Raw genomic sequence first — 25,189 nt, 5'->3', positions numbered from 1 at the left:
CTGCAGCAAACCGTGATATACAACAGGTACACAATGGCCTGTGGTTTCAATGCTGTCACCTACAAGGTGTCTGAATGATTGATCATGTTACCCTGTGTCAGATGCATGCCCGTTTTATTAGCTACCAAAATGTGCCTTTTTAGTACATCCACTTTTTTTTTTTTTTTTTTTTTTTGTGGTTTTCCACGGGGGGGGGGCTGCGTTTAACTTCAGGTGCCGGGTCTTGTTTTAAGAAAGGATCCGGCAATAGGTAAGGGTTTAAAACGTACTAGTGAACAAACCTTGTCAGTTTAAAAACAATACATGAAATTAAATGGAGAAAAAAAAAAAAAAATGTACATAACTTGAGTTTAAATGTATTGGTGTATATATGTACTGGCCTTTGTTTTATTGGCATGATTATTTGCTACTATGATTAACTGTAAAAGCTATGTGAATCTGACCCAAATGTATGAACAAAGTGGTAGTGTTCTACTGGCACATCTAACCTTGACCTGTGTACCTAACTATGTCTGTAGATTATTTGTATTCTATGTTAGTAACAGTATTCATTTTGCATTAAAAAAAAAAAAAGGAAACATTACTGACTCATGTTTTTGGCATTAATATATGTTTTCAAAAATGAAAGCAGGTGTTTCCTCATGACTAAATATCCAAGATCCAAGTGCACGCTATTAAAATTATATATATTATATATATATATATATATATATATATATATATATATATATATATATATATATATATATATATATATATATATATTGCCTTACTTAAATAGTGTTTTATCGTTACAGGTTTCCCCAAACCATGAAATCATCTTTAAAAAAAAAATACTGTGCATTGCATCGTGAGGTCAAAACCACGTATGAAACCCCTTCTTCCTAATACCTAATCACTTCCAATGCCATACTGTAGGTCATATAGATCAATGCTATTAGACCAGTAGTGAGTTGCAGCACAGGTGGCCATTACTGTAGGTACTGGGATGCAGCAGCTTTTAATTCTATAGCTCTCCCTTTGACATACCTGCATAGTTAATAAAAACTAGCAATCATCCAAAAGATCTTCAACACAAGGAAAAGGGACCAGTGATAATTTTGCTAGTGCTAACAAGAGATGGGAAAATAAAAAGCCTTTTAGACCGACTGGAGTACAGACCAGTGTGTTTGTAATATGGTGGTTAGACTGACAAAAACATGTTTCTAATTATACAATCAGCTGAGTTTCATGTGGCCGATTCATCTATGATGTAAATGGCATCCCTGACACGTGTTCTATAAAGATGGATCTCTCTGTGGCAGTGGCAGTCACAATGGGTAAGACAGTTGGTAAGGTTCTGTGATATCTAATTACTAATGTTCACGAGTCTCAAAAGTGACGACTCTGGGCTGTACAACAGATAGCTCTTGAGCTTCACAATATGACTCTTTTGATGCATCCCATTTAAGGTTTTTAATAGGTTTATTAAGAAATTAAGTCTTTGGTAGAAGCAAGTACATTAAAAATGCAGAATATTGATGCTGTGTTTTTAATGAGCAGACAAATTATGGTGTTTCCTTTTTGTCTGGTTACATTTCTTATCATTTTCTATAGCAATGCAGAGGTAATGCTAATATTAAGTAAAGGCATGAGTGTAACTTGGGTGAGCTTTCTTCAGACTGCAGTTCCACTATCTAGATCTCCACTACGAACAGATCGAGGAGTCTTTGTTAATTCTTGATCAGAAATGGCTGCTGGCTCCACTGTTGGTTTGTCATTGCCCTTTTCTTTGCCTTCTGAATTGCTTGACCTAAAACAGTTAATGGAAGAATTTATCAAGAGATCTGTTATTTTTTTGTTTTGTTTTAGTTATTTCATATTCCTCAGGTAGTGCTGTGTATGTATTGACTCTAAGGTAGGACCACTTGTGCAAGTTTACTAATTAAGATCATTTTTCCTTCTTTTGCTTTTAATTTTCATCACATCACAACGCTAATCAACAGGCAGAAGACTGAAGTTGTTTAAAGATGGTGATCATTAAAAAATGCATGCAAATTAGGAAAAATGACAAGTGGGCATACGCAGGATTTGATACACATGGAAAAAATATGAATGTGGCAATAGACCAAGAAAATTTACACAGAAACCCAACGGTATTCCATTAAAATTGAAACAACTTCCATAGTAATTTTTTATTTCTGACTGTCCTTTATACCAATGTAGGGATGACACAGAATAGACGTTTAAATTGCTGCGTTCTGTTACCCAGAGCTTGCTGCGCCGGCTGCTCTTGGCTGCTGTCTTTCTGACGTCACACGCAGCTTTTAGAGAAACGCCTTCTCCAAACCTTGCAGCACAGAACACATTTTCAACATGCTATGTTTACATTTGTCTGAATTATCAACAGTCAGTTTAATGTAATTGATTAACTTTATTGTAAAATGATACATCACTTATCACTGATGTAGTACATTGTTTAAATAATGTATTTATTTATTTAATATCGTGTTGACAAGGCTGTTCATGACTTCATTGTATAATGATAAATTATTTTGTCGTTTGTCTCCGCTAACACGGTGGCAGCAGTAGTTTTAGTGGTTATCTGCATTACGATTAGCAGGTCACTCGTGATCTTTGCATCGTCCCTTTGGTGCACAGCCGCAGCCAGCCTCCCGCAGTAACATTTTTTTTTTTTTTTTTTTGCTATACATATTTTATTTACTGGTTGAAAAAAATAAACAACTCATCTCTGCTCTTAAATAATAACCTGTGGTACATGTTTGTGTTTTAAGCAAAAGACCGATCATTTCCCAATTCTATTTACCATCAGCGAAACAAAGTTATGTATTTAATGTTATACATTAAAACATAATTTTGAGCAAATAATAGATCTTAATATTGTTGTAGTATAACATTGAGTGTGTACAACTTTATTTTTTAAAATTAATTCTGATTGTCTTTATAAAAAAGAAACGTACCAAGTTATTTGGCATAGTAAAATACTAAATACCAAATGTTTAAATCATTCCATGAAAGGAAGTGTGTTGTTGGGTTTATTTTTGTAAATGACAGTAATTTAAGTGATTTACATTAGTCTTTCTTCATTTAAGCCTTTATTTTATAACTTGCATGATGTACTGTATACTGTGATATTTTTAATGGTTATCATACCGTATACCACGATACTTTTTTTAACAGTTATGATATCGTGCAAATTTTATACCGTCCCATCCCTATACCAATGTCCTTTTCAGACAAATTGATACTGAATTGCACTCAGGCATCAGCCATTGGGGGACACAGAGTGAAACCTCTGGTATCGAAACTGATTGGGATGAATTTGGTCACATGACATTCCCTGAAGGTGGTTAATGTGTCTCACACACACACACACCAGGGTGATTACCAGGGGCCTGTTAAGCAGGGTTTGTAAAATGTAGAATGAGGTCGTGGTTTTACTGTACTTACTTTTTCTTGAACAATTTTCGGAAGGAGCTTCTAAATCCCCCTTTCTGCTCTTGCTTCCTGTTTCGTTCACTGAACCCAGCCTGGTCGTTATCCTGTGTGCTGCTTTTCAATTCTACCTCTTCGTGCATGGTCAAGGCACAAGTCTCCTGTCAAGAGGTTTGATTTCTCTTTACTTGCATACAAAATGTATTAACCTTGCCTACTACAAAAATGAATGTCTCAAGTCATACAGAAAAATGGATTAAAAAAAAAAAAAAAAAACTTTGACATGCAGTATTTCCCTGTTCTATGGCACTAGTCCATTAAACACATAGGTACACCTTAAACTTGGCACTGCATTAATGTTAAAATCTATACTAATCCATGACTCCAAATTGCTCAATCAAAATTCCGGGGTAAAAATAAGTCAAGTAAATCTATAAGCCTATAACAAAAAATAATAACCAACATTTTGGGAGCGAGAACTATTTACCTTGTCTGATTCCCCCCTTGACGATTCTTCTTCTGCAGCTGCTCGGTTTTTGGTCTCCCGTTTCTGAGGGGGGTTGAGGCTTCTCTGGGGTTTTCGTGCAGCAGGCCCCTTGGGGGCAGGCGTCTCCAGCTTGATGTGCTGGCTGCCTCCACTGTTGTTACTCTGTGGGCTGTTACCAGGTGCGGTCTTGAAGTTGTCAGCATCAGATGCGGTGCAGGTGCTGTCTAGCTGGAGGCTGTTCAGTGACTTGCTTTTCCTCTGAACAGCCTGGACATCCATGTGCCTGTAGAGGCCTGGGTCCTCTGGAGAGAAAAGGGTCCTCCCTGACAGCTGACAGCCCAGCACGCAGGACCCGCTGGTGTAGTTCTTGGTGCTGATGAAGGCGATGTCCAGGCTGGAGTCCGAGGAGGCAGTGGAGCAGTTATCAAAGAGAGACGCATTCTGGAGAGAATCCCCGTCTTCTTCACACAGGCTCTCCAGGCCCAGCGGTTCCTCCTGGAGCAAGAAGCTGTCGTAGTCGGAAATACTCTTGCTGCTGGCCTGGAGGGCACCAAGGGGGCTGCAGGGGGATTTCTTGCAGGGCAGGTGCTCCAGGGAACCACTCTCTAGCTCAGTCTCGGAGATAACCTGCAGAGTGAGCAATCTCAATCTCTGTTCAATGTCAGGGCTGTAAAGTGCCTCTTGGTTGAGACTCTCTCCTTTGTCGTACTTCCTGCTGTCTGACAGCCAGTCATGTGGTCTTGTGCATTGGATTTGTTCCAATAACTTTTGCTTGCTTCTCTTTACCTGGGTTATCCTTGGTCTGTTAGATGAAAAAAAAACAAATGCAGGTAGATTCAATGTACTGTGATGGATTGAAACAAACAGGTCTCTCCGGGGTCTCTCAGTTTCTCAAGGCACTTTCTTCCAGTTTAGTTCTCAATTTGTATAATTTGATTTGTATAAAGGGCAAGAGAAGAATACAATATAGAATACATTATACAGAGTCTTCACTGTAACTGACAGTGTCTCAATAAAAAGAGGCTCGTATTTTTTTTAAACAATTTTCATTATGAAAAAATACAGAAAATCCATATTTTATATGCTGACAGTAACTCGAGTCACTTTCAGGATTTGATTTCACACAAATGTTTTGGTTCGTAACAATCAACAGACCACTTACATTACTGCAGAGCTAGGAGTGAATGTGGGTCCTATCTCTTCAGACTGAACTCCCCAGTCCCTGGAGCAGTCAGTAGACTTGCAAAGCTGTTTTAATGAAGACCTAACCAAAAAAAAAAAAAAAAAAAACACAACATGCTAGAGATTATTAGATACAGTGCTTTTTTTAAAACGTTTTCCATTCCAGGTACAGTCCAAAGCACCTTTGACCATCATTCTATTCTGTGTTCTTGTGCATGTTTTAGCCTTTTAGTCTTGTTCCCCTTTCTTAACAGAGGTATTCTTACTGCAACACATAATTTAAGTCCTGATTTCAAGAGTGACCATCACACTGTTGATTTGATGGACAAAGACAGCTGTGCCATCTGCCAATTCTGTTGTCAATTCAACGCTTGTCTTCTTTCTGTTCCTTAAGGATATTCTCTTCAAGTATTGCTCATCCTTGTTAGATAGCTTTTTGGGTCTTCCAGTTCTGGGTTTGTCAATTACAGATGATGTTTCTCTGTACTTGTTGATTATGTTTCAAATACCACACCTTGAAAATCGAAGTGATGCAAGCTATTTCACTCAATGTTTTTCCTTCTTTATGCAAGTCAAGGTTGTTATAATAGTAGAAAACACTAGTGGAGGCTTTGAGTAAATTGTTGATGCTCATAATGCATCAGAGTAGAAAAATGCAACATGTCTAAGACTTTTGCACAGCAGTGTATATATGGAGCCAAACCATGTGATGTGTCATCTGTGTGGTGTGGAAGTTACAGGTGGGCAAGTTAACTGGAATGGCTCATCTAAGGATTATTTTTCCACAATCTATTTAAGAAAATCTTTGTAAACATTCAGTCAATAAAATACAAAGTATCACCTCTTTAAGTCTTTCCTGTCCTGAGTCAACAAGGCTTCATTATACTGAAGCAGCTGACTGCTCTGGGACACGAAGGATTGGAGCTGCTGGATACAGATCAGTAACAAGTAGTAATCAGGGTGCTCTGGATCAGTGTGTCTCAACAAGTTCTGCAACAGGAACACAAGATCACAATGATTTATACAGATTGCTGTACATTATGGCAGTATCTGGGAAGCTTGCTTCTATTAAAGCATCTTCAGTTGTCATAGCAAAAACACACACTATACGTCCAAATAGAGTGTTAGAATATAACATTTAAAGAAAAACACGTATTTAGTGGTATAGCTTTAATAAAAAGCATTTCATTTTTTTTTTTTTATATACATGATGTTCAACAATGTATTTATTTTGTGGGTTTGTGTGCTATGTAGAAAAAGACATGGGGAAATTACATATTTATTTCATATTACATATGTTAATAAATGGTCAAGTACTTAATGGAAGATCTATCTAGAAGTAGTTATTTACAATGGCAGCCCTTACTACTATTCCAGCAAGACGAGATCCTCTTGTGGTACAGCTAAAGACGCACCGTGGAACCCTAGAGGCTCCGCCAGATCGGCACTCAAATCCTCACCTACAATGGCAGGTAGGTTGCGACTGATAGCGATATTGTGCAAAACAATGCAGGCAACAGATATTTTGCATCCCTGTGGCGGTTCCACACATAGATAATTCAGACAAGTGAGTCATCTCTTAAGTACCCCATTGATGTGTTATATGTGCATTAACATTAGAAGTCATTTGTGTGATTTTTGTTAAAAAAATAAATTTAAAAAGTAATATAAAACAAAATAAATAAATTATTTGTGTATTACTGTGATCTTATTTATTTTGTTAAATTGTTGTATCGTATAAAATGCCCTCTTCAAAAAAAAAAAAAAAAAAAAAAAAAAAAACCTAGCCTAGACTTCCAAAAAATCTAGATAATTGTCAAACAGGATACCTATTTACATTAGGTCGTTACTGTCAGATTAATTTTTTTTTTTTACAGTTACTCTTAGATCCAGATAAAAGTAATCTCGATCACAAAACATAGGATTACAAAATCCAGATCATTTTGATCCAGATTGAAAATTTTGAAAAACCGGCTCCTGGAATCCTTACCTGTAATAGTGAAAGGTATTCTGGGATACGCTGCACTGGCTGAAGGAGCAGGGAGTGTAGGGAAGGTTGATGCTCCTCCCTTGAGACCTCTCCCTGTAACAGAACATAAAATGCTTCTGTTAGCTGCACCCATCTAGAAAAACTATTTCAATGGCATGAAGAGAGAATTCAGGGAGTGATGTCACCTGAGTGGCTTTCCTGCCTGATGGTTTTGGGAGCTTTAATTCTCTGGTAAAGTCCAGAAATACTGAGGCGATTCATTATTTTGTTTTTTATACATTGTAAACCAGTGCCATGAAGGGACAGTTTAGTTTCTTTCTGTCTTTCTACTTTTCAACATTTAGTTGACGGACTCACATGGACAATTATTGTGTTATTGTGGAATAATGACAGCCAACCATTAACATGTTCTAGGGGAGAGGGCAAGCGATTTTCAGTGAAATGTGTTCCGTTAGCTTCTGTGATTCTCTGGGTTGGAAACACCTAGTATATACTGTAGTACTGAGTTTAACATTCACAATGTCTCAGTGGAATTACCATACCTCAAAAAGGCTTGTGGTTTTGCAGGAGCTGGAGCAGTACATGTTCACAACAGAAAGACATTCAGGCAACTCGTTCAGATATGCATTATAGTAATCAAGGAATTCACTCTGCAAAGGAAATTAGTAAAAAGAAAATTATAATGCAGTAGGCAGCAACCCTCCCGATTTGAGCAATTTCATGTGTGCTTCCTTTCCACACAGAACAGTTCTGATATTATTCACTTCTAAACTGCGCTCTTAATATCTTCTTATTGCATTGCTCGTCATGACGTCAGTAATTCTACTGCGGTCACTTTGTTACAGGCACTCTAGATAGTTCTGCATTACCCTATAGAAATAACTAATTTTGTTTCATAGAGTCGAATGCAACCTTCTCACTAAATTCCATACTGCGTTGTAGTTTTCCATATACTCTACTTTAAAAACTGACAAATTGAAAAATGTGGCATTTCAAAATCTAGCATGAAATACTGTACTATTGTACTACTGGCTTCCGGTAGACTTTCACAATGTTATTTTGTAGTTTCTTTGATTACATTATGTTAAATAAAATATCAAAATGATGTTCAATATATAGTGGCAAACGGCAGGTATGTGAGGGCAGAGCTAGTAAATGGAGTAAATTAAGTCAGGTAGGTAACTAACAGTCTCAAAATGGCCATCTGGAAAAACTACAATCCCCAACAGCACTGGCAGGGTTGCAAGGAGGGGCTGACCCATATAAAAGGGGTCAGGCCACAACCAGAAGTGGAGAGGAAGTGAGGAGTGAAGGTTGGTAGTCTTGGTTATTTTGTGCTTGTGCTTGTTTGAGTTTCACTTATTTGACTTAGCGTGTATGGCCTGGACTGTTTGGATTTCCCTGCTGGCTGTTTAACCCTGATTTACTGAGAACCCGCACTGTTTTGTGTACAAGTTCTAATAACCCCTAAACACTTTGTCACAATATATACACATATACTGCTGCACAATGAAAACGCAACAATCTAAGTTTACATTTTAAATACTGAGCAGATAGGTTTGTTGATTTGTTTGAGTAGTATTATTCCTTGGGATAACAAAATACTGAGCTCAAGTCATGTGATTTCATAAAACCGGCAGGAGCTCAGTGTTTGGTATTTGAGTTGAGTTAAAATTGCCAAAATGAGCTGATTAAGAATCTGTATTAACAGCCATTCGAAAAGACATGATTTTAATTAATGCAAGAACATCGAAAGATACAACCATGCCCTGCTTGAGTAATGAAGATTGCCTGGTTGCTATCGGCATCATTGAAGGCGGCCTGTCTGTAAGAGAAGTTGTCCGGAGAATGAGATGTTCTGCTTCAACAATCAGCAGACTAGTACAAAGAAACCAGAAAACTGACTCTATGAGGGACAAGCCATGTCCTCCAAGGCAGAGAGTCACCACACGTGCCCAGGACCATCACATCCGATTGATCTGTCTGCGTAATTGTTTTCAGGCTGCAGTGACTACAGCACGAAAAATTCCAGGAAGAAATAACCTGCACATCAGCAGAGTGACTGTAGCTCACTGTCTGCATGAAAATGATTTGCATGCTAAGGCCATTCAGGGGTAACATGCTAACAGCTGAGAGACGAAATTGCCATTTTTCATGGGCCAGAGAACATCTGCGGTGGAGGCAGAGAGAGTGGTGGAGTGTTTTATTCACCGATGAGTGATGCTTTGCCCTTGGCAGACCTGACGGAAGACAACGTGTGTGGAGATGTCGTGGTGAGCATGGTGCTGACTGTTGCATTGTTCAAGCCAATCGGTGGGGTGGTGGAAGTGTGATGATGTGGGGAGGAATCTCCTTTAACACAAGAACGCCTTTGGTGTAGATTGAGGGCAACCTTACTGCTCAGTGATACATTGACGAAGTCCTTGAAGCAACAGTTTTTCCTGCAAACCAATCCGGAAGTGTAAATTTTCCAGCAGGACAATGCAAGACCACACAGTGCTAGGATTACAATTGCATGACTTCAAGAAAACAATGTCAAGGTATTGCCGTGGTCAGCTTTTTCTCCTTACCTGAGTCCAATAGAACATCTGTAGGAACAAATCATCCATCCACAGGAGTCTATGCATCAACGCTGCCAGATTTGTGTTAATGCTCAGGGAGGTCATACCCGATGCTAACTTTGCAATGTTTTCATTTTGACAGTGTGTCACATTTTATACTGAAATATCATAATTCTTTGATCTGTATTGTTGTTCACATTTGTTGTGATTTTGTTTGATATCTATGTTTAAAATATTTGATTAAATTCATTAGACCCGGGTGTTGTGTTTCTTTTGTGCATCAGTATATGCATGTGTCTCAATTCTAGATCATGCAAAACTTTTGGTCATAGCTGTAACAGTACAATAAGAGAAACTGACTTTACAAGGACACTTTACCACTCAGGGACCCTACTAATGAGTTTATTGAAGGAGAACCTTTACAGTAAACCTGAACATAGCTTATACTGCTCATAAAAAATGCCAGTTTTTAACTTTTCACTTAAGCAAAGGATTGTAATGCTTACAGTATGTCTTAAGGTATAGCACAGGTGACATCTCTGTTTTTACCTTTTTTTTAAACTAGAATGACCTGTTAAATCACGTACTGTATAATATCCAGGAGTGAAACTAAAACCTAAAAAATATAACTGTTTCACAACAAGTCAGCTTACACAGTAAAGTGTCAGAGGTGTGGAACTAAATTGACAATTTTTTTAAAGTAGTAAAGTAAAGTAGGCTACCTACTGTATTCAAGTGTCTGATTGGCCAGACAATGTAGATGTGTCAAATAAAACAAACAAACAAAATGTCTGGTAAGTAAGTATTGAGATAACTGTGTAAAAGCACAGACCAATTGTAAATTATGGCCATACCTCCTTGCTTGTTAACTTCATAAATATATCCCCCATGATGCCTTGCCACTGGCATTTCAAGACTCGGTCTTGCAGAATGTGAAGCAAATTCAGATGTTGTTGTATAAGGAATCTCAGAGAACTGGGGAAGGGTCTAATTTAAAAAAAGAATAATACATATAATCAATCTTTTTAATCATAACTTGTCTCCTGAGGGTAAAAAAAAAAAAAAAGCTAGATACAATCATATTCCTACTAAAGCTATATAAATCATGCCTAACTGTGTTACACATATCAGAAATATAATGAGCAAGTTCAATTGACATGTTCCACAGAAAATTGTTAATCTGATCTCCTATTATCATCATGCACATGGTCAGATCATATGCTTTTAGTAGATGTGCACACATTTCACTTGGTCACAAGTTGTGCAGAAGCTTATTCAGACACATTATTGCTTTCTTGGGCTGAACAAAAGAAACAGTCACTAAACACTAATCAATAGTTTGCTGAACTATTTTGGCTCCTCAATAGGCAAGCAGAACAATTATAAATATTTCCATAAACATGCCCACAAAATCAGAATACGAGATATATACAAAAATTAGGGTTAACTAGCACACGACCCTTTAATTTCATATCAACTTCCCGTACTTGCTACTTAGCATATAAATTACAGTATGTATGCACCTTTGTCATGCACATAGCCTTTTATCACCCTTACATACTGAACCTTTCTGTAATGTTGAACAGTTAATTAAACAATAAAGGGGGGTATCTAATGGAGATAATGAAATAATTCCACAGCTCAGAAAGGAGCTTATTTTTAAGCAAACATGTATTTTCCTAAAAAAATTAAATCACATCTGCTGCCATACAATGTTAGAGAGCTCTCTGCATGCCTCACAGTAAGGTAATCTGTTACTCTTTCATTAGCTAGGTCATCAAGGGGTGGAGACAATTTCATTTGAGCAAGACTGCCTGTAACTGAGACCTTTCTTTAACCTAGTGTGGCATAAAATGGGTTTCTTTCTTTCAAAACTGCACATGTGACAATAACCCCTTAAATTATAAAGCCAAACTTCAACATGAAGCTATAGGCAGGGGGTGTTCCTGTTGATTTGCAATAAGCATCCACTCACCTTTTATCTTTGGCACGTATTGCTTCTGATCCATTAAAATGAATATTGGCCTTTAGCAATAATGACAGGTAGGACACATACACTCTCTCAGATTCCAGCAGCTCCAAAGCAGCATTCTGTCTCTTGTCTTTAAAACAAAAAAAGGTGGTAAAGTTAAACAGGTCATTCTATTGAGAAACAGGGCACCATTGTATAAATTGATTGCAAATATTTTGGAGGGCATTGAGTTTTACCTGTATTATAACAGACTCCCAGCATACTGGGGTTAATTTGAATAACATTTACCCCACCAGAAGACGCACCAGCTGGATTTTATTAAAAACATTTGATAGCACTGGAGAATCGCCCCGAAATGCATTAACCATAAGTGACTGATGCAATCCAGGTCATTTCCTAGGTATTGTAAAATGCTCTAAAAATACAGCTCTAGCTTACAGGTTGATCAAATCAGCCCGTAAGTATACAGTACATACAGTAGGTACAATAAGTGGCAGTTGCTAAAAGGACACCCAAGTTCTTGGTCCTTGTTTCTTTTTTCAGGTTGAAAAAGTCCCTTGGGTCGACATTGTCAAAACCTTTTAGGATTTTGAATGTTTGAATCAGATCGACACATAGTTTTCTTTATTCAAGACTGAATAGATTCAATTCTTTGAGCCTGTCTACATATGACATAACTTTTAAACCTGTAATAATTCTGGTCACTCTTCTTTGAACTCCTTCTTGAGCAGCAATATCCTTTTTGTAGTGAGATGACCAGAACTGAACACAATATTTTAGATGAGGTCTTACTTATGCATTGTAGAGTTTTAACATTACTTCCCTTGATTTAAATGCAACACTTTTCACTATATATCCAAGCATCTTGTTGGCCTCTTTTATAGCTTCCCCACATTGTCTATGAAATGTATCTTCTCTTCTTTCTCTGTATCTCCTGAAACACGTCTATTTTGTTTTTCTGTCTTCACTACCTTTCAATCCCACCTGTCGATAGACTGAAATCCTGAATTGACGTAAGAACTATAATTTGCATTATTAACATATAGGTTTCTCATTTAAATACGGAATAGTTATTCCACCACTTACGTGAATAGCACTCATTCCACAGCAGAAAAGAGTTTTAATTTTATGATGGAAACAAAGTTCGGGATTAGAGTAGGTTTGAAACAGACAGACTGGAGTTTCAGGCTTTTGATATTCAGGGCAAATTTTTTTTTTTTTCTTTAATCATTCCAAGTCTCGAAATATATTTAGCCACTTTGAGCTAGACAAGCACATTCTTGATACAGTACTTACTTGACAATGAGTTATCTTGTTGGCCACCCTCCAGAGAGCCGAGTTGGATTCTAGCAGGCTCTTTGAAGGTATCCCCATTGTCCGTGAAGAGTGGTCCATCAGCATAGCCTTTAGTTTCCTTGCGTTCTATCCACACTGGTGACTTAGAGTGGCCACTTTGATGATACTCATGTGAATGTAATGCTTGATGATAACCCTCGTTCATGCCTGTTTCTTTCATTGCAATAAAAAAAATCAAATTACCCTGAGCAACTCGAAGCAGTTCACATAGGTTATATCCAGGTTTTTTTTTGGTTTTTTTAAACTGTTCAAATATAATTTGCTCTTATACAGCGTATTGGAGAAATGGCACCAGGGACCCCACCATCACAAGACCCTGGTTAAAGACTATCGAAAATGAAATTGTGTAATGTGGAAGTTACCTTTTTGAACAGCAGAATTGTTGGGTAGACTTGTGAAGTAGTGCTGCATTACATTGAGTTCCGTCTGGCTTGATAAACACAGACTGCCTTCTGTTACACCATCCTCTTTCTGGCATTCTCTGAAGAATCCATTAGAAAATAAATTAACAAATGATTCCATTGATTGAATGAATCATTCAAAAAATAAATGATCAAATTCCTGGCCCTGTAAAGGATTACATGGTGTTTCAGATGTGATTACCTATGTAAAGATGAAAGGATTTCTCTTTTCATCTTCATCTGGAAGAGTTCAAAGTTCTTCTGCATCTCTCTCTGCCTTTGGCTGATTTTGTTAATCTGTGACAAGGCACTGCTGAGCTCCTCCTTTACAAAAATGAAAGATACAAATCACGTACTCCACCCATCCACCTACCAGCATCTACCCAAGCACAGGCCCGAGAACGTACCTTAAAAGTGCTTAATGAATTCTTAATCCCCATCAGTTTTTCATCCATTTCGTTCTCATAGCACTTGATATTCTCCTCCAGGCTGTGATCCCCTTGCTGGATATTAGACAGCTCCTGCATGGCCTCAAGGAACTCAGACTTCAGCTCAGCAGCCAGTGCCTGCAACTGTCAGTCACAGAGAGAGACGGGGCTAGGCTTCTGGTATGCTGAAATGGCTCATAGGACAATCTTGCAGTTGTTACCGTGTTATTACTGACCTCTGAGTCAAGTTGCAGTCATGTTATTGAACCTTAAACTATCATCACAGAGTAAATCCACTGCTGTTGTTCTGGAGAGGAGTTTTATTATGGTATATGTAGAGCAGCCTGTGCGATCTAGTGATCTGCCACTTTGAATCAAGCTTGCTTTTGTCTTCCTAACAATACACTGCAGTGTATTAGCTGGTGTAGGTGCTCATAGTCAAAGCACCTTAACAACAACTTATCAGAAATAAATATTATATATTATAATCATATAATTTAATATAAAGCTGCTTCATCTTAAACCTAGTATGGTGCCAGGTTTTGTTTTTAAAATAAAATAAAAACATGTTAGTTTTAATATATGGCACACATGAGGTTTACATAGTAAATATTACCTCTCATGCACTTCAATAGTGAATGGAAGTTTATGAGAAAAAAACATTTATGGAATCAATTATCTATAACCACATTAACCACTCCAGTAAATCTTCAGCAGCATTGACAACACATGTTCATCAATGAGGGCTGAAGTAAGAATACAGAGAGAAACCCAGTACACTGACATGAAGGACAAATAAATAAACATATGATAAAGAAAAATGTACAAAAGATTTCCCTTTATGAACTATGAGTTCCCCCCATCTTGTAAACACTTACCATGTGCTTTCCGACAAAAATAAAGGCAGCTCCCCACACATATACCTCTCTCTGGTCACATAATACACATTCAATCCACCTTTCATTCTTTTATCCAGATAATCAAATTATTATTATTATTATTATGGTTGCAAAACTGTTACTATGACTACAGCAAGGCTGAGGCCTGGCCCTGTAAAATATGTTTTTTGTTTGATTATAAATAACATTGGTGGGGTTTGTAAAAAAAAAAAAAAAAGTTTAATTGGTCTAATTGAAAGGAATATGTAGCGGGTGACCGGGTGTCAATTGAAGAATTGATAATCAGTTAACCCTGGTCACCTCTGGAAGGCCAGTCCTTTGCTCTGTGTTGTACCAAGCTGTGTGTTTACAAGCTGAAGGAGAAGAACCCTCACTACTCTTTGTGGAACTAGGCTCAGCTACCACTGATCACTGCGTATTGAAACTGGATCAATTTAGGAAAATCTGAGTCCCATCCCTAATATATATATATATATATATATATATATATATATATATATATATATATATATATATATATCATAATATATAAGGTATAATCTCTATGGTAACGTCCATGGGATCACCGCCGGTGCACTGTTGACGTTGACGGTGCACGACACGTAAAACTGGACACCTGAGTGGCGTTTCAACATCAAAACCCTCTGTGTCTCTCTCGTCTCTCAGCCACACAGTAACAGAACACCCCTGTTACAATGACATACAGTATGTATACATTCCTAAAACAGGGCACTGTAATTTTATCTGTGACAGCAGTAGAGCAGAGGAACATTGCACATAACATGGCTGGTTAGCAGGGGTGCTGTTTGAAACAGGTATTTGTAAAATCAGAAAGCCAAGATTTTATTGTAAACATGTCTGCATCCCAGTTGACCACTCTGGATAATATTATTAGAATCTGTAAACTAATAAACAACTTTATCAACCATGGGTTTACATTGAAATTTAAAAACAAAATACCTTAAACCTGTTTACTGTCTATTAAAAACATAACAGTGTAGTAAAAAATAGTTAGGGGAATGGTCAACCATGCTAAAGATCAATAAATGTGTAGTGTGGGAAAAGCATGAGAAACAGGAAAATGATGTATAGTTTATAAAGGATTCTTAAGGTACAGATCATTTAAAAGAAGGGGCAGCATTTAGTTTTACACAAAAGCAATGTTGTTGCCATTGCCGTTATTCAATTTAATTGTATGGGATGATTAGCAAATAAGTTAATGTGGAAAACCACCACACTTAGAATGCAGCCTGAATGTCAAAGGCGCTTCTCAGTAAGAAGGAGTCATGTGAAAAGCATTATGTGGCTCCCAACTTTAAACGGATTTACCATTCAAACAGCTGAGCCAGGTCTCTTGTTCTATTACAGTTTAACCCCTTTCATTCTATTATGCTATTGGGAGTGCCAGGGAATTCCCCCAAATTTAATCGTCTCATCTCATCGTTTCTAAGGCAAATCCGAAGATAAAGACGGACAGGGTGTTTGATGCGACCCAGGGGGAAGGGGGTTGGTGAGGTTTTCCAGTGCAGCAAAATTCTACAATAAAATCCACTTGTGGCTCATCCCAGCTGGGTATAGGCTGATCACAAAGTCTAATGTTTGTCTACTTGACTGAATAACATTATTATTTTACCAATAATAAATCAGTTTCCACAAAGCGCATAAAGGCAACCTCAATTCAATATCAATTAGTCAGGTATATAGTTTAATACAGTGAATTCCTCTAATGTGGACACCTTAGGACCAGGCCTTTTGTCCATATTAAACAGTTGTCAACAAGAACAAATTTCAAGAAAAAAAAAGTTCACTGCTTTCAATTAGAAATACAGCTGGTATACTGCGTAGTTAAAACTGTAGCACAAAAAACACCAAGCAATCTGTTTATGCAGCACCTCTATACAGAGGTTGTATTCAAGTACAGCACAGTACACAGTATATTTCAACATCACATGATACACAAGGGGTCATAAGAAATATATGTCTGCTAGTGTGGTTGTTCAGCAGATAAATCTGTGCATGTGTCCACTTTAAAGGGTATCTTCATGCCAAGTACATTTTCAAAACATTTAATTTTCTACCTGAATAAGACGCATGAGTAACTGAAACATCTGAGCACCCGTTTCTGAAGGCAACTATGACTTAGTAAATGGTGAGTCTCTATACAAAATTACAGTTACAGAGGTAAAAAATAAAATATTATGAAAATGTAGGTGATATAAAGTTGAAGTCACTAAAGAAAAATATGCACAACAATAATTGGTAATTTTACATTAGACCTTAATCCATGAGGATGGCTTAAAATTTAAATAAAAATAGTCTTTATATATGGGGTGACATGGAAGATGCAAAAGCATGATGACTTGGTATGAGGATATGTGTGGAGGTTTTTCAGCTATTTTCAACATTTAATGCATGAAAGGGTTAATATGAAATTGTCCTCATACAGTAAGGTGAAGTTCACTGTACTATTATGTGCAGTGATAAACTGCTAAACTACTAAAATACTACTAGTGGGGAAAATTTAATTAGTTTTCAGCTTTCTAGGTGTGGAAACATGTTGGTTATACAAGAGCTAGAATGAATGATCACATGCTGTCATGTTTGTGTTGTGTGATAGTAATCAGTGTTCTCACATCTGATCAAATAATAAACAAAGAAGCCAGGGTGTAGCGAGGCTAAGGCCATATGTGCTCAACTAACAGTATAGGGTCTACTCAACAGAGGCCTTTGTCTGCCAAGGTTATGAAAACCACCATGTCTAAGTAAGTTTAAAGAAGGGGAAGTCGATCATCTAAACTGTTTAGATCTGTTCAGTGCCTTTTTTAGTTCTTTAATTCAATTACTCTTATTTGAATAAGGTGAATTCCTTAACCACTGTACAACAGGATGATATCTTTAACCAGCAGTTCTAGAGTTCATCTCTTTACCTTTACTCCCCAGCAGGCCAGATTAATGCAGGGTCAGGGGATTCGGATTTTAAACGGCCCCCAGAAAAAAAAAAAATATATATATATATATATATATATATATATATATATATATATATATATATATATATATATATATATATATATATTTTAGATTAAATATATAAAATAAATAAGTAGCGTGTGAGCACGTGGATCAGAACAGCCGTATTCCGTTGGAGCAGTGACTTCCTGATCATATGACTTGACCTGCTATCAAGTCATGGCTCTTGTGCCAGTTTTTATCAGTTGTGGCGCGGTGGTGCTAATGTGATGCAGTTTAATTAGAACCAGTTTGAATGTGTTTTACAGGGGCACCTAGAAAGTATGAGAGTGGCACTAAAAAGTAGAAAGAAGACTCTGAGAAGAAGACTGTCTTTGAGAGGAAGATATGTTTAAACAAAACACCAAAGCTGATAAGCTATTTTAATAAAATATCAACAAATGTACGAGGAGGTACAGTGTTCGAAAAATACATTGGAGAAAAATCAACAGGAGGAAACCATCGACACTGATGGATTACAATGTGCCTTTTACTGGCAAGTGCAAACTTTATAATTTAGAGGGTTCGTAAAAGATGATGACAACAAATCTCCAAAATAACTTGCTTCGCCCTTTACTACAAAGGAGTCTGCAGTTTGCATTTCCAAATTTTTTTGACACTATCAGTACAGTAACTCACACACTGGAGGAGAACATTCATTTTCAAAACTGGCGCTAATCAAACATTGACTCAGGTCAAATATGGATCAGCTAAGGCAGAATAATTTGACATTAATGTCAATCGAATCTAGTGGTAGTAAAACAGTAAAGGGAAGGGACTGACTATGCAAAGAGCAGCCTCCAAAAAGGTAACAGCCCTTGGCCCCCCATCAAACTTAATTTGGCCCTGCCAGCAGGGGTCAGTATATTAACTGGAAATGTATTGCACAAAAATCTGCCACCAGACACCACAAACAGATGGCATGCACATTAACACGTCAGAAACCTTTGTTTCACAACCTTCTCCACACATAAAAATAATACAGTTTGAAATGTGTTTGTTTATATTAGTGTTCAAATAATTCGGTAAGTAAAATGCATACATTACCTGAGCAATCTGTGAATTCACCTCCCCAGTTCCGTCTTCATTTACTGGGAAATGAAAACAAGAAGTAATTAGACATTGGTCATGCTTTGAAAGAAAAGTAAACAGGACACCATTATAAATCAAGGTTTCTCCCTAGAAAGAGTGCCAGACTAGTGTCTCAGGTGGTGGAGCCTTTTAACTATTTGAATTACTTCTAGCCTCATACAAAAAAGTGGAGAATGCTAGAAACTAGCCATTTATTTTATAAAGCATTTGATATAAATAATATAAATATGAATTTGAAAACCTCAAAGTCATACTGACAACAGTGTTAGCAGATAAATTCACTTGAGAATATCATAAGGTATGCATCATAGTAAATGCATTTATTGTAATTAATTCTTACAAATCAATAATTTATTAATTTAGGAATTACAGCAAGTATGTCAGAATTGTATCCCTTTCAGCTAAGGCCTTCGCCAAGTTATTAGCTGGATTTTTTTCTAAAGTTTAAATATTTTCCATTGAGCAATGTCACCCTTTAAATAGACTGACCACTGGGGATGAATTAACTAAAGGTTTATTACGAATATAGTTTATTATTTGTACTGTTAATATATACTTCATATAAAGAAATGCCTGGCTGCTATTATGGTGAAGAACATCAACAATTAATCCAAGGAGTGCATATGTAACATAGCAGTTTATACATGCCTGTAAACCCTTATATGAACTGTCCAATGCTAAATACTTTAACAAGACAAATTTCCCACAACACCAAATATAGCTCAATAAAGCATCATGGTTAAGCTTGGCTTGACTCAACTACAGAGAAACAAATTACAACCATTACAGAGACACCTTTCTCAAGTGAAAATGGTATCAACCTGCATTTTAGGGTGTACATACTATAAATAAATGAAATGCATTTTACCTTTTGCCATGGCTCTCTTCTTCAGCCTCCACAGCCCTGTGTTTGGCAAAGTTACTGTCCTCTTCACTTTACAACTTGAAGCCCTCAGCTTGGTCTTGCTAACATCCCATGTGAGAGTGATGATGCATCACACAAAAAGAGCTGTTGTTTTACTGTAAATAACAAACCGAAGGGAGATGTAAAAAAAGATAATGCTTGAACGAATAGGTCTCCCTCTGGCTAGAGTACTTTCTTCAGTCTTTTCATAAACACCTTTCACTGAGTTCAGTCCTCAGCTCACGGACTGTACGTTATGTCTTCATTTATCCACCTTCTGTTAACTTGAGATAAAACCCTACACAGTCATAAAAGCTTGGATAACAGAAATGTTTTGTAATACAATATTTAACTTAGCCTGTAGGTGTTATATGATTAAGTTTTTAAAATACATTTCCAATCCTTGTCCATTTCACTCTCCCCTTTATTGTTGTTTTGTTTCCATTAATAGTTGTAAGCAATTGTTCAATTTGATGTTTCTGGGACACTTAAGGAAATTAAGAGTTTATTCTGCTGTGACATTTTTAAAATAAAAACAAGTCTGATTAAATTGGGTCCTGTGTGTTTAATTTAAATATCTCTTGGTATCCCCAGAATTTTTTTTCCAGCATTGTAAGTTCAAGGGTCCTCCATGGGTTTTTGGTAGATGACAAGTAGATGACAAAACGATCCTTCGGACAATCAGAGTGGGATTCAGGAAAGCTGTATTATTGCTATCAATTGTAGCCCAGACACTGTGATGGTGTTATACCCCGAGCGTCTCTATGTGATCAATTTTAACTCTTTTTAAAATAATAATAAAAAAAACCACCATGTCAATTTAATAAACTGCAAAGGTTAACAAAGGGGTTTAATGTTATGGCATTTCTGCAAACAGGTACACCACCCCTGCAGCTTCGCCAGCCCAAAGTGGAAAGTTGTGCCCATATGTTGACCAGGCTATTAGTCTTTAAACCAGGTCTCCTGCCATAATGAATAATCTCTGTAAGCCTGTTTTTCTCCTGATTAGACCAACCAAAAATACAGGCCAGTTACATAATTGGTGTCTTATTATCAGTGTCACAAGTTTGAGCCTTGTGCCCAACATTCAGCAGAAATGAAGAATCAAGACTGAATTTTAAAAAAAAAAGTGTTGTCTGTGTGTATCTATTTAAAATCTGAAGAAGACGTTTGTTTTAAACGGAAGGTTATTTAATTCCCAGAAATCAGAGCCTTTTGGTAAACATGCCTGTTCCTCGTGCAACCCTGGCAACTTGAAGGAATCATCCTTTCCACTTTATGCTGTTCTTGTCAGACTGTAATACATTTTCATTTTATTATGTGTAGTAAAAGTGCCTTTTCACTGTATGCCCAATCTAAGCTGCTGAAGTTATTGAATGTATTTTCTGTGTATTTTAAGCTTACTATCCTGGATCTAGGAAATGGGGAGTAACTTCCCTCTTCTCCACAAACTTAGAGCAGAGAAAGTCTGTAAAAGAAAATGACCAAAGCTTAAAAAGCCATTATAACTCTAATTCACATTAAAGGAGTGTTAAACCATATTTCTAAAGCGTTATCACTGGTCCCAATTTTATTTTACAGAAGTGATTAGATACCTTGAAAGACACATTCCTTAAAGGGGATATAGCTAATGCAATAAATGCACAAATATTACATTTAGTGCACTGCCATTTTCAATGCTGTTTTTAAATAAACATATGTTTAAAAGAAATACTATCTGGCACCATACTAGGTTAACAAACATTGTTTGCATGCCTTACTATCAGGAGTCTTGCACTTCCTTGGTCATTTCACCCATTGTCAAATGGTCTCCACCCTTTCACGTCTTCTTTCCTGTCACTAACCAACCAAATGAAGGCACTGCTGACGTGATGAACGTAACAGTAACAGAAAGTAAGGCTTGCAAGCTTTATTTAACCTATTATGGCACTAGATAATAGTTTTTTTTTTTTTTTTTACCTAAACATGTTTGATTGCGTTCATATTGCACTTAAAAAACAATAAAACAAAATGAGTGTGGTGATGTAGGAGAATAAACAAAGTTTGGTGAAAAGAGATTATTATAAGGTGCTAAACTGTCTCTGGCTAACAAAGGGGGGTCACTGTGTGAGTTGGTAAAATAATCAAAGACTCCTCAGTTTATCATTAATTTATTAGCAAACAAACTGTTCTCAAAATTATCACATCGTTTTTCCAAAAAAAGGCGTAAAACATAACAATCCAATTGCCAGTGAGAATTACCAGTTTGTGGATAGTTCTTGATATGTGCTCACAAAAAAAAAAATTTGAACAAAACTACTGTTTTATTCAAAGGGTGTTTAGCAAAGGCAATAATTTATTGATATTTCATGTCAGAAAGTTTTGTATTTATATGTGTCTAGTCTTTGTCCCCTTTTAAATGTCCATGTTCTAGGCTAGTCTACAATGATGCATGGTATTGAAACATTTAAAGGTATTTGTCAATGAAAACACATATATAAACAGTTCAGGTAAACAGAGTAGTTAAGATGTGTATCCACCAAGCTCAAGATACATTTGTGTATTTAAGTTTACAGGCAGCCTTTCAATCTGTGTTACACAGTATAAAATAAGAACATTAAAGAGAACACATAGACAAGATTACACCACTTAACATGGCAGGCTAGTAAACCTTTTGCTAGTTTTCTTATACAATATTCTGTATAATATTAAAATAATTTCTCTGTAAGATACTATAATGACTAAATCATCAAGAATTTCCAAAAATGTAGTTTTAGGTTAGCTAGAATATTTAGCTATAAGAAACCAAACGACAAAAATGAAAAAAAAAAAAAAAAAAAAAAAACACATTTCTGCTATCTGTCTTCTTTTTGTATTGAGGGACATTGTTTTGGAACAGTTACTTTTGTTCAAATGGTTTAAATATTGAATTGTGACAAAAACAATTTATTTATCAAAGTGCAGTTCAATCATATGTCCAGTTTTAGCTTCAGGCCAGGTGCTGCTTTATAATGGAAGTTACCTGTCCACTGAAGTCCTCTTATGTCTGTAAATTCCCCTTCACCTTCTAACCTGAAATCAAGATAATGTTAATTTAAATAGTTATTTCCTGCACTGAACCATTTTCATTAATCCAAGGTAATATCTAAAGATTTTTTATTTATTTATTTATTTATTTGGTACAACAGACAAAGTTGTTTTAAGTATAAACATAGTTGGCGGTTACCAGGTATTCACACCGACGGCCTGACACATATATATATATATATATATATATATATATATATATATATTAAGTAATGGCTTGGAAAAAAATCTGTAATCCCTGACAATCTGCCTAAAATCAGATCACCAGAAGATGGAGGCAATATACCTACTCTACGCACGGCAAGGAGAAAAAGACTTATTTTTAAAAACTATTTTCTCCTTGTAAAAAATAAATAAATGCACATTACATATCTAAATTGTAGAATTGTTGGGGAAATCATAAGGCTTTGCTGATTACTGCTAAAAAAAAAAGCTTTGCAACCTATGGTAATTCCCTCTGTCAGGCATCCTTGCTTATTTGGATTCTTCACTATTGCTCTTCATACTCAACACGTTTTGGTTGCTTTGTGGTTTATGTTATCAGCATGTTCATATCTGCTTTTGTACTTACTTGTTCTCATTAAACTCTCCAACATATTTTGTTCCATTCTGAAAAATGTACATCCCTCTTCCATGGAACATGTTGTCTTTGAACTCCCCTTCATAAACAGCCCCAGAGGGATGTTCCAGTCTTCCACTCCCATTCATCTAAACATTACATTAGATAAACAGTACATACAAAAAAAGCTTTTTATATTCACTTAATATATATATATATATATATATATATATATATATATATATATATATATATATATATATATATATAATGTATATGTTATATATATATATATATATATATATATATATATATATATATATATATATATAATATATATATGTGTGTGTGTGTGTGTGTATATATATATATATATATATATATATATATATATATATATATATATATACACACACACACACACACACAATTAATGGCAGACCTTAATGTATATTGACTGATATGGAATTTGCAATAAATTAATAGCCTGCCCATGGTGTCCCTACACCATACTGACACTTGTATGGCAGATGTTTCAAATTTTAGTTTTGAGCAGGTAAAGTATGGCATAGTAAATTCCAACACGTATCTTCCTGATTACCTTATCATTATACCATTGTCCTTTGTAAATTATTCCATTTGGAGTTGTATGTATGCCTGAACCACTTCTCATTATGACACCATTTGAAGATTTCTGGCACTCACCATCTGAAACAAACAATATTCAGTAATACGCATCAATAGCAGCCCTTATAGTTGAGTTTCTTATCGCATAAAAAATGTGCAATTTTGTACTCACCGTATCTGTCCCCGTTAGGAAATATGTATGATATATTTAAAACTGCAGGCCCTGCTCAAAAATAAGAACAAATTGCAATTTACGTTTCAACAGTGTTAAAATATACAGGCATATTTCCAAATGTTCTTGCTCCAGTGCCATAGGTGCACAAATGTTTCTAAATCGAATCAACACAAAAGTGCTGCTACTTGTTTGTTGCTTGTTCTGTAACTCAGAAAAAAAGTTGTCTCGATTTTGCACATCAGAAAAAAGCTTTCAAATTGGCCTTTTTTTTTTTTTTTACCAGTTTACCTTTCTGTTCATTAGTTTTCTCTTTGCTTGGTTTCACTGTAAAAAAATTAAAAAATAAATTAAAAAAACACACACACAAATAACAGTTATCATCACCAGGATTTGTTATATTTTCCCCATCTCCATAAAGCTAATTTTTTCCCAGGCCTTTCTCTTTGTGTACCATACATTCTGAGTGTGCATGAGATCCATAGATTTCTATACAAAGCTGTTTGTTTGAGCAAAGAATAATCGAAGGACATTCAGGCTAAAATGCAGCATTATTAATGAGTTTTTATAACTTCAAATTAAATTACATTATTTGTTATTCAATCAGTAATTAATATTAAACAACTCGATATGTTATCTTTATTGTTTTGCATATTTGAGAATAGGTTCGTAACACAGCTAGAATGTTATACCCAAAACACTCATGGAAAAGTCTGAAGGTTTTTAATATATTTTAATGTTGTAGGACAGAACAACCTGGCGACAATGCGATTGCTGACAAGAACTTTCAACGACAGTGGTAGGTGGTATAAATATAACATTGCTGCAGTTCAGTTATATATAATGCCAATTTTTAACTTACCAGACATTTCCCCTTCCTTTGATAGTGAAAGCTTTTAAACACTTCTAACCAGCTATGATTTAATTTGTTGCAATAAATAACAATCTCCTTATGCTTAATCTTTTCTCTGAACATGCTTTGACATGCTTTTTTTTTTTTTTTAACTGAGATGTTTCTGTGAAGGCGCGTTGAAATCACCATGGTTACG

The 25,189-nt window shown here is 36.1% G+C and overlaps 2 protein-coding genes across 2 annotated transcripts; both read right to left on the bottom strand.

Annotated features, from left to right (window-relative positions):
* Positions 1-1,466: 1,466 nt before the first annotated feature.
* arhgef33 (Rho guanine nucleotide exchange factor (GEF) 33) lies at positions 1,467-19,800 on the bottom strand. The gene is made up of 15 exons (XM_041249313.1): positions 19,681-19,800; positions 18,768-18,811; positions 13,792-13,956; positions 13,587-13,708; positions 13,346-13,464; positions 12,924-13,136; positions 11,631-11,757; positions 10,510-10,642; positions 7,637-7,744; positions 7,095-7,187; positions 5,946-6,094; positions 5,085-5,186; positions 3,923-4,724; positions 3,451-3,596; positions 1,467-1,792 (listed from the first exon to the last, which is right to left on the bottom strand). The coding sequence occupies exons 1-15, from the start codon at positions 19,688-19,690 to the stop codon at positions 1,657-1,659; spliced, it is 2,469 nt and encodes an 822-aa protein (XP_041105247.1). The 5' UTR covers positions 19,691-19,800; the 3' UTR covers positions 1,467-1,656.
* Positions 19,801-21,850: 2,050 nt separating this feature from the next.
* morn2 (MORN repeat containing 2) lies at positions 21,851-25,137 on the bottom strand. The gene is made up of 6 exons (XM_041250181.1): positions 25,003-25,137; positions 24,432-24,467; positions 24,141-24,191; positions 23,943-24,049; positions 23,354-23,490; positions 21,851-22,767 (listed from the first exon to the last, which is right to left on the bottom strand). Exons 1-6 carry the CDS (start codon positions 25,007-25,009, stop codon positions 22,665-22,667), a joined length of 441 nt encoding a protein of 146 aa, XP_041106115.1. The 5' UTR covers positions 25,010-25,137; the 3' UTR covers positions 21,851-22,664.
* Between the last annotated feature and the right edge of the window lie 52 nt (positions 25,138-25,189).

The sequence above is a fragment of the Polyodon spathula genome, chromosome 5 (genome assembly GCF_017654505.1).
Source record: "Polyodon spathula isolate WHYD16114869_AA chromosome 5, ASM1765450v1, whole genome shotgun sequence".
In the NCBI taxonomy this organism is placed as follows: domain Eukaryota; kingdom Metazoa; phylum Chordata; class Actinopteri; order Acipenseriformes; family Polyodontidae; genus Polyodon; species Polyodon spathula.
Note: the sequence above shows the minus strand (reverse complement) of the source record. Positions and strands in the feature narration are given on the sequence as shown.

What these genes read in the sequence shown, in the direction of transcription:
- arhgef33 (XM_041249313.1), bottom strand. An exon ending in TGAATTCACAGATTGCTCAG is followed by an intron (nt 13,957 to 18,767) that starts GTAATGTATGCA and finishes TGTGACTGACAG; the next exon opens with TTGCAGGCACTGGCTGCTGA. An exon ending in ACTCCTAGCTCTGCAGTAAT is followed by an intron (nt 4,725 to 5,084) that starts GTAAGTGGTCTG and finishes TTCATCTAACAG; the next exon opens with ACCAAGGATAACCCAGGTAA.
- morn2 (XM_041250181.1), bottom strand. An exon ending in GACAATGGTATAATGATAAG is followed by an intron (nt 23,491 to 23,942) that starts GTAATCAGGAAG and finishes TGTAATGTTTAG; the next exon opens with ATGAATGGGAGTGGAAGACT. An exon ending in GGAGAGTTTAATGAGAACAA is followed by an intron (nt 22,768 to 23,353) that starts GTAAGTACAAAA and finishes TCTTGATTTCAG; the next exon opens with GTTAGAAGGTGAAGGGGAAT.